Here is a 9,943-nt window from a genome sequence, read left to right as displayed (position 1 = left end):
TGTTATTATTAATTTTGTGTGTCTGTAGTAACCACACCCACATTCCCCTTGCGTTCCCCCTGGCAGCTCCAAGTCATCATTCCTCATCAGGATTTTGCACCTTACTCTACCCTGTTGGGTGCGGGTCCAAAGCCTGGGCCCAGTGAAGCGCACGGAGGGCCGTGGAATAAATGAGACTAAGGCTCTGTTCTTGGCGGGCCCCCTGGTTCCTCGCAGGGCCCTTTCTTTTGATTGGACCAGGAAATAAAGCAACATCCATGCAAAACCCCTGCTGAGCCACAATCCTATTGTCTTCAGTGGCACTTAATCCATTTGAGCTCTTACAAGCTCTCCCTCAGGTCATCCACCTTGGGGGTGGCTCTGTCTGTGAACAGGTCAGAGACTGCCTGGGGCTCAGGGCAAGAAAGCAAGTGGCAGGAAAGGGAAGGCTCTTTGCTGACTCCCTCCCTGGGCAGCCAAGTGCTTAGTAACAAACAGTAAACAGAGGCAGCAGCGCCAGTGGCCACAGCAGCTCAGCAGAGAGGAGCAAGAGATCCCTGCCTCGTGTTGGAAAATTGTCCCTGATGAAGGCCTAGACCTGATCGCGGTCGCAGAGACTTTCAGATGCAGCCTCTGCCTCAGGACACAGGTACTTCTCGGTGTTCACTTTTCTTCTGTAAAGCTGGGTCAGGTGAAGGGCAAATCTTTTTACTAGCTTTGGGTGTTGGGAACAAAGAAAACATAATGGGACTAAGGCCTGTGTGAGTGACTCTGCCGTATTATTTGGAGTATTATATGGTCTAGGCTACTAGTGGGGCCTGATTCAAATGATGAATTTGCTTTAAAGCAGTAAAGAATGGGCTCGGCAGAGAAAACGCGGGGTTCAGAGGCAGACCAACCCTTGTGTGAATCATTTCTTTGAGACTCAGCCTCTGTTAGCAAATTCAAATTCAAAGCAAAGATTTTAATTTTCCAGAGACTCAGTTTCCTCATCCATAAAATGGGGATAATGGTACCTACATTGTAATGTTACTAGGGATACATGAGGTGACATATGTCAGGCACTTAGCACAATGCTTGAAGCAGAGGAGTAGCCCAATAAATGATATAACTATCACCATCTTCCAGAAATGGGTATTTTGGTTATGTTTAAAGAAAGTCCGCGCTTTAAAGTCTCAGGCTTTCTCTAATCAACTCTCAGAAAACAATGGGAAAAATTGTGAATGGTTCATCTGACTTCTGTTTTGTTTTTTTCTTTTCTTTTCTTTTTTTTTAAGATTTTATTTTTTTATTCGACAGAGAGAGAGAGACAGTGAGACAGGGAACACAAGCCGGGAGAGTGGGAGAGGGAGAAGCAGGCTCCCCACTGAGCAGGGAGCCCGACTTGGGGCTCGATCCCAGGACCCCAGGATCATGACCTGGGCCAAAGGCAGACACCTAATGACTAAACCACCCAGGCACCCTGTGACTTCTGTTTTTTAAGTAACAACTGAATTCAGAGATGAGGTGTGAGTATTTCTCCTGGCTACCTGCTGTTGTTTGCTGTAGGTTAGAGTTGAAGCCGACAAATTAATCAGATAAGCAAGATATATCCTGGCTGCCAAGCCAAGTGCTAAGTGCTGGGGACACCCGTCTTTGCTCGGGGGATCTTCCAGGTGAGTGTGGGAGCCCACGAGGTGAGCCTGTATGACAAGGGGTGGCAGTAGCAAGGGTCAGAGTGATACAGGGTCCTGGAAGAGATGGTGTGTGAGTGCAGTTTGAACGCCGGGTGGGAGCTTGCAGGAGGTGAGAGGAGAGGAGTTGGGGCAAGCTGTCCCGGGCAGAGGAAAGCATGCGTAAGAGCCCAGTGGTATGAATAAGTAGAGCGTATTCTGGGAACAACAGGCAGCGTGGCGTGACTGTAGTGAAGTGTGAATATGGGCATCTGAGTGGAAAGAGGCTGCAGAGGTGAACAGGGCAGAGCAAGGAAAGCCTTCCATGTCTTGCATTCCATTCAGAAAGTTCTGGAAAGCCATCGATCATTTTAATGAGGGGATGTCATGATTGCATTTAATTATTAGAAAGACTATTCTGGTAGTAATATACATGTGGGGTTGGAAGGGATGGAGCCTTGGGATGACGACAGCCAGATTAACCTAAGGAAACAGCAGTGGGGATGTACAGACCCTCCAAGCACAGGCTGCCAACACTGCAAAAAGGAAGATAAAAAAACATTCATACATCTACACATGTATAAGTTTATTATAAATTGTATTTATTTATTTATTAAAAGATTTTATTTATTTATTTGACAGACAGAAATCACAAGTAGGCAGAGAGGCAGACAGAGAGAGAGAGGAGGAAGCAGGCTCCCCGCTGAGCAGAGAGCCCGATGCGGGCCTCGATCCCAGGACCCTGAGATCATGACCTGAGCAGAAGGCAGAGGCTTATCCCACTGAGCCACCCAGGTGCCCCTATAAATTGTACTTATATGAAGGATGTGCATGTTGCATAACTGATAAGTTGTAAAATATATGACTCTTTATTCCAAATTTCATATAGCCAGTCCGTTCACACAGACTGCGTACATTGATTTTGCTGAACTCTGACATCCTCAGTCAGCCTATGGTTGAGACTGACCAATGAGTATAGCCGCAACATTAATGTTGGCTGCTATTCTGTTTACACTGACGAGTAAGAAGAAAACTAAGCAATGAAGGTGAATGTTTTAACTCCACTCATTTGTCAATGACATGAGTGACTGCTAAATTGGATAATAGTTTTTGAATTCTGGAAGAACATTTCCTCAATTTTTGTGCTATTCATAATACAACAGATCTAGACATGAAACACTTTTAGGTTTAATCTGAATTAACATTTTCTCCATCATTTTCTTAAGTCTAGATAATAAACAAAACCATAAACCAAGCCCTGATGTGTAGTTTCTGCCAATTTCTGTGGTGTAAATACTTTCTCTGTGGTCAATTCCAAGTTCCCAAGATGCAACACTAAACACAAAGTTTGAAAAGATATATACTACCACATCATTATATGGTATTTCTGCCACACAAATGCAGTGGATTTAAAGGAGCTGAAGAGCATAGACAATAATGAAATATAGCCAAATAATTAGGAAAATTAGGGGTTTTGAGTATATTATGAACATAATTTATTTAATTGGAAGTTTATATGACTTTTTTTTTTTTTTTTTTTTTTACAATGGCTATGTTTAACAACCATCTTGCAAAACTCCTGGAGATATAATTATGGACTCTCATTAGTGGGTAGGAACCTTCTTCAGCACAGCACGGGATCCTAGAGAGTTTTAAAGAGGCGGAATCCATAGGGATGGGAATACGATTATCAAGGATGGGAGAAGTAAGGACCAAGAATGAGTTAAAAAGAATATATGCTTTTCTCTATGGACCAACATACCACTCACCAAAATAAGAAATACAGGAGTGGATTCAGAGGTACAAAGCAATGTTAGAGTTTTTGAAAAGACCAACATAGAAAGATAACCTTGGATTTAAATACAGAGTGGAGAAGGTTGAGAGCTATTTGCAGTCTCTTTTTCTTTTTTCAAGATTTTATTCACTTATTTGAGAGAGAGAGGAAGAGGGCCAAGTTGGCGGGGAGGGGCAGAGAGAGAGGGAGAAACAAACCCTCAGATCATGACCTGAGCCAAAGGCAGATGCTCAACTGACTGAGCCACATAGGTGCCCCGCTATTTGCAGTCTTGAAGAGAAGTCACTGGATTTTTTCAGATACCTACAGAATCTGTGCTCATTCCCCTACCGGTGAGACCCGATGGAGGAGGAGCGGGCCCTATACTTTGAATTCCTAGCATCTAAATCCTCAGGTCTGACATATCAGTGCTTGATGGAATTCATTTTGGCTGAGTTTGTCTGCATTAATCCTTTTATTTTGAAGGCAATGTTTACTTTGCTTTTCTAGAAAGTGAATGTAATACTACTCTCTTCAAACTGTGTTTTAAGCCTTCGGGGATATCTGGAAAGTGATGCAAATCTTCTTGGGTGCTGCCCCTTGCCCATGCTGCCTCTGTATCAGTCATGCTCCATGGACTTGAGGTTATAGGAAGGACAGGCCATGCTCAGAGGGTCTGGCTGGACCAAGGGAGTGTTCTTGGTGGGGCAGGGAATGTGGGGCAGGCACACAGGAGCACATATGAGAACAGTCCATCTCTCCCCGCTCAGTATCGCTAATCTCTGGCCCCGGTAGTCATCCTCTTTCACGTATTGTCCTCTTTTACAGGTCCTCTCCACTCACAGTTTCCGTGTTCAGGCCACCCAAGCCCACCTGATACTATGTAGCTGGCCCAGGTTCATGGCCTCACTTCATAAGTCCTCCACCAAATTCCTCCCCATCAATCTAAAAGAGTCATTACCCAAGTACCCAGAGCATTGACAAGCCCTAACACGGTAATTCTACCTCCAAATTTTAGCTGGCTGCGGCCATTGCCCACCTGTACCTGGTTCTTCCAAATAAGCAATGGGACCTCAGTGCTATCCGTAACTTATAATGGGCAGATGAACCATTTGGTGATCCTGCCAAAATATAGATTCTGACCCAGAGGACCCAGGAAAGGCCTGAGTCTGCCTTTCCTAACAAGTTCCCAGGCGATGACCTTACAGCTGGTCTGAGTCAACAATGTGACTGGGGTCAGTGCCACCTGCAGCTCCAGGGATGAAGCCATTTCTGCTTTCAAAAGCCCCAGTTCTGTGGGTTTGTCCCCACCCTATCCCCTGCCCTCTCTTCATATTCAACATTAATCCTATGAAAAATTTATAGTTTATTGAGAAGCTACTGTGTGTCAGATACAATAACTCAGGTTATAGATGAGTGAAGGGGAAAAAAATAAGTTACCCAAGGTAGACAGAGGTCAGGCCAACCCTGACCTTGCAACCTGCCCTTGCAACCACTGTGCTTTGCTATTTCCATTTTCCTCTCAGTGTTTACTGGCCCTGAGTTCAGTGTTTTTAGCTGTTTTCCTCCCTGACCTCTCGTGCCTGGGACTGTCTGGCTAACTCTCCTTCCCCAGTCTTGGTCTTCATCTCATTCTTGGTCACTGGCAGCTCTATTTCTAATTACCTTTTTTTCCCCCCTTTGCTTTAGTTCTACTGCTCTACCTCCTTTTCCCTGTAATTTCTTGATGTAAAACAGTTATAATAGCCCAACATCATTGGAAATAGAGTAGGGAGTGAAGGAAGGGAGGGAGGAGAGCTACAGAATGGTGGAAAAGGACCAGTTTGGGGTGGGCTGGTATGAGTCAAGTGGTAGATTTTGAGACTAAGCTGTCAGAACTTACTTCTCCACAGATGCCTGGGTGGCTCAATTGGTTAAGTGTCTGCTTTCTGCTCAGGTCATGATCTTGGGGTCCTGGGATCAAGCCCTGAGTTAGGCTCTGTGCTCATGGGGGAGTCTGCTTCTCCCTCTCCCTCTGCCCTGCCGCCTGCTTGTGCACTCGTACTCTGTTTCAAATAAATAAATAAATTAAATATTTTTAAAAATTAAGAATGTACTTCTCCATAGGTTAAAGAAATGTGGCAAAGTGTCTGCCGAGACAGGAATTGTGTTAGACACGCAGAGAAAGTGTCATAAAAGTACCCCATTTATTTCTTGTATCGGTGTCTTTTCTGTGTGATGCTGGTTCTCAGAATACAGGCCGCTCCCTGCTTATTCATTGACTTTCTCAGTCATTCAGCCTACAGGGAAGAAAGGACTCCAGGCAGGAGTGTCCCCACCTGGCACTGGGCACTGGGACGGACAGGAGTTGAGAGAGCTGTGATTCATCTGGAGCTGGAGAGGCTATAGAGGCATTTGGAAGGGGCTGGACCTCAGTCTGGAGGGGTGGACTGGAGATCCCGTAAGCCTCGTTCAGGAGGCAGGAAACAAATGATTCTACGGAAAATAGCCAGCGAAGGTTTTAATGTGGAGGAGTAACATGGGCAAATGTGTTTCAGGAAGAGAGCTCTGTAGGATGGAGACTGGGTTGAGGCAGTGGTAAGACTCTTGCCATGAAGGTGTTTTATAGATGGGATTAACATCTATAATCAGTCGACATTAAATTAAGGGCCATATCCTTGATAATGTGGGTGGCCCTCAGCCAAACAGTTGAAGGACCTTAAAAACTGAAGCTCCCCCAGTGGAGAATAAATTCTGCCTCAAGACTACAGGGACACCTGGGTGGCTCAGTTGGTTAAGCAGCTGCCTTCGGCTCAGGTTATGATCCCAGCGTCCTGGGATCGAGTCCCACATCGGGCTCCTTGCTCGGCAGGGAGCCTGCTTCTCCCTCTGCCTCTGCCTGTGCTCGCTCACTCTCTCTCCCTCTGTCTCTGACAAATAAATAAATAAAATCTTTAAAAAAAAAAAAAAGACTACAGCATCAACTCCTTCCCAAGTTTCTAGCCTGCTAGTCTGTCCTATGGATTTCAGCCTTGCCAGCCCCACTGTCATGTAAGCCAATTTAAAGAAACGAATACATAAATAAATATATTCAAATTAATATATATATAAATAAAACTGGTTCTTTGCAGAACTGCACAGTTACATTATGAATTAGTGGAACATTAATAAAATATGCAAAGTGGTTCTTTTATATATAAATCTCAGATGAATGGATTTTTTTTTCTCTAGAGAGAGGGCATGCCCACAAGTGTGCCAGGAGGATGAAGGACAGTGGGAGAGAGGGAGAATCTTAAGCACACTCTGTGCTCAGTGAGGAGCCTGATGTGGGGCTTGAGCTCATGACCTTCAGATCATGACCTGAGCAGAAATCAAGAGTCAGACGCTTAACCGGCTGAGCCACTCAGGCGTCCCCAGATGAATGGATCTTAGTACTTTAATGCTGGGGGCCCCTGGTTGGCGCAGTTAAGCATCTGCCTTTGGCTCAGATCATAATCCTAGGATCCCAGAATTGAGCCCCACATCAGGCTCCCTGCTCTGTGGGGAGTCGATTTTCCCTCTCCCTCTATCGCTACCCCTGCTTGTGCGCTCTCTCTCTCTCTATATATATATGTGTGTGTGTGTATGCGTGTCAAATAAGTAAATAAATCTTTTAAAGAATAGTTTTAAGCTGAATTTAAAGGCTCAAGAAAAGACAGTAGCTATTAAAATTCACAAATTTATTTTATTTTTTTATTGTTATTTTTCTGTCCTGCTTAGAGTCCAAAACACCCACCCTGAAATACCAGACCATTCTCATGAACCTAGCAAGATTGATTCTCATCTAGAATACACAACTTTAATAAATTGAATAATGATTTAAACATATGTAGCTTTAATTAGTCTTGTTAGCTTACAACCCCACTGTCCCCTACTTTAGAAACTTGAATCACACTAACTAGCCAGAGTTTTGGGATCTTAAATCAGTTAATGTCTCAGTTTCTTCATTTGGATCTGAAGATCATATTGCCTTGCCTTTGAAGGAATCCTTTGAAGGATTTTTGTGGGAATCACAAAAATGTCTGGAAATTTCATAAGCTGCAAGGGGCCATTCTCCTTAGAAGGCATTACCTTTAAGTAAAATTGGTGAGGACTCAATCAATCCACTCTGAGTACAGATTACATTAAAACTGGCCCTGAGACCTTACATAAAGGACGGCACAGGGCTTCCCAAGGGACAGGCTGGACCAGAGAACACAGGTAGAACAAGAACTGCATTGATCACATTGAGTTATGTGTTTCACATTTTTTTTTTTTTTAGATTTTTATTTATTTATTTATTTGACAGAGAGAGATCACAAGCAGGCAGAGAGGCAGGCAGAGAGAGAGGAGGAAGCAGGCTCCCTGCCGAGCAGAGAGCCCGATGCGGGCCTCGATCCCAGGACCCTGAGATCATGACCTGAGCCGAAGGCAGCGGCTTAACCCACTGAGCCACCCAGGCGCCCATGTGTTTCACATTTTACTTAAATTCTTCGGATTATGTCAAGAAGAAAAGTCTGTCCAGAAACATGAGCCTTCCCATTTCTCAAACTAATTGCTACTTTCACAATGAAAGACCAAGCTTTAGGCTCACTGGAGGACAATATTATCTGGCAAGAATTCAATGATTTTAAAAAAACAGTTATAATTACCTTCTATTTATATCTAATTATACTAATATTCCATTTCCTATAGCAACATGCAGTTTCCCCTTCAAATGAATGCGCTTTTAAAAACTTGCCTTATGAGCACAGGTAATATAGCAAATATTGGGAAAATGTTACATAAAAGATGGATAATGGGAGAAACACTACTCTATACTCTGAATGTTTTCTTGTACCCCAGTATCCATTCTCTTATCTGGAAATGCAAGGTTCCCTCTCGGAAGACTGAAGGAAGGTAAGATATCTGCTAGTTGCCATTTTTTCATTAGTTTGTCTGTTTCTCACAACCACCTTGAAAGGTAAGACGTATCATCTCCATTTTATAGTGGAGGAAAGAGATTTTGAGAGGTTACTTGTTCAAGGTCATACCATGTTGGTGCGACAGTATTTATATTGGAGAGTAGGGCAGGGTCTGTGTGAAGAGTACAGTACTGGCACAATTTCATCCATTACCCACTTGAGATCAAGTTTTGAGGAGAACCCTGTAGGAGATTTCTGGAAGTTAAGAGCCCTGGCACCTTTAGTCCTTTAAACAGAGCCCAGATGAGGCAGAAGTTGTCTTTTCCTCTTGGGGGGAGGATGCCATTTGCTTTCTGGAAAGTTTTGCTTAGATTTTGGTCTGAGTGCTGGCAGATGGCTTTTAATGAGTGTCCAAAGGGAGAAGGAATGAAAGGAGGCACAAGGACCAAAAGGAGGAGGGAAAAAAGGATCATTCTGAGAGCTTTGATTCCCTGGGAGCTCCACATCCTTTCCTGGTTCCTCTCTAGGGTGTCTATTTTGGGGACATTGAGATATTTTAGGCATTTTGCTAAGGCTTAAAATGGGATGTTTATAGCACCTCAATGCTGGCAGACAGATGGAAACAATTAGCACCATATCTTGAGAATCTCATACTTGGAAACTTCTCAGCAGCTCTGATGCTTAAAATCCCTCTCTGGGTGGTTGGAGCAGAGATGGAAAGAGAAGGGAAATAAGATATATTCATTATCTTTTACATACCGAACCTATTAATATAATCTCCTAACATTTACATGAGGTAGCTGCTATGATTAACCCTATTTCCCAGATGACAAGACTGAGGCTCAGAAAGGTTAAGTATATATATGCTCTGTGCCCAAGCTCGCACAGCCAGGCAATTAGGAAGCTGGAGATGGAACCAATTCTTCCTCTCAGCCCTAGTCAATAGTCAGCGGCATGATTGTCTCAGAAAGTATTCTGCTGGGCCTTGCACTTCTGCAAGCTAGTGGGCAGGCCAAGTTTCCTATTGCTCCTAGACAATCGTGCCAACTCCTTTCTTAGCCTGAGAAGTGAGGCAGAGGGGCACCTGGCCAGCTGTGCGACTCCCCCTTACACCTCTGGGTCTCCTTGATCACCTCCCTCACCATGCTCCTGCCCAGCCTGCTTCTCTGTTCTTAGAATCTATCAAACCCCGACATGTTGTGCCCTTTGTTCTCTCTGTCTGGGAAGTTTTTCCTGCAGCCAGCACCTTTTCAGCCTTCAGGCCTCAGCTCATAGGGCATGTTCAAGTGTGTCCTAGTCCCCTTGTCTCCTTGTTCTTCATAGGCTATCTCTCTTTGAACGTATTTTGTTTATCTGTTTCCGCATTCAGTATCTGTCCCCCTCTGCCCATCCCCACCAGAACGTAAGAACTGTGAGGGTAGGATGTCATATTTTTACCTTTCTGTTTGTAGCTTAAAGTATACTAACTCCATGGTAAGTATTTGTTAAATAAATGAATGGCGGAGGCAAGGAGGTCAAGTGCATGGGCAGAGCTTCTAGGCTGAGCCAGAGTAGACAGGAGGGGCTGCTGGAAGCCAGAGGCCCCTGCAGGAGAGTCCCCGGAGCCAGGACTCACCCTAGTGTGGGAACTTACGGAA

At 44.3% G+C, this 9,943-nt stretch overlaps 1 protein-coding gene across 2 annotated transcripts in view; it reads left to right on the top strand.

Annotated features, from left to right (window-relative positions):
* The first annotated feature begins 494 nt into the window (after positions 1–494).
* The window catches only part of FRMPD2 (FERM and PDZ domain containing 2), a 90,363-nt gene continuing 80,914 nt past the window's right edge, over positions 495–9,943 (top strand). For both annotated transcript variants that reach the window (XM_047703047.1, XM_047703046.1), the window contains exon 1: positions 495–628. In XM_047703047.1, the coding sequence (XP_047559003.1) occupies positions 604–628 (25 nt within the window). In that variant the 5' untranslated portion in view covers positions 495–603. The remainder of the gene's footprint in view (positions 629–9,943) is intronic.

This window comes from Lutra lutra, chromosome 14 (assembly GCF_902655055.1).
Source record: "Lutra lutra chromosome 14, mLutLut1.2, whole genome shotgun sequence".
Taxonomy (NCBI): domain Eukaryota; kingdom Metazoa; phylum Chordata; class Mammalia; order Carnivora; family Mustelidae; genus Lutra; species Lutra lutra.
This window is presented reverse-complemented; position numbering and strand designations above follow the sequence as displayed.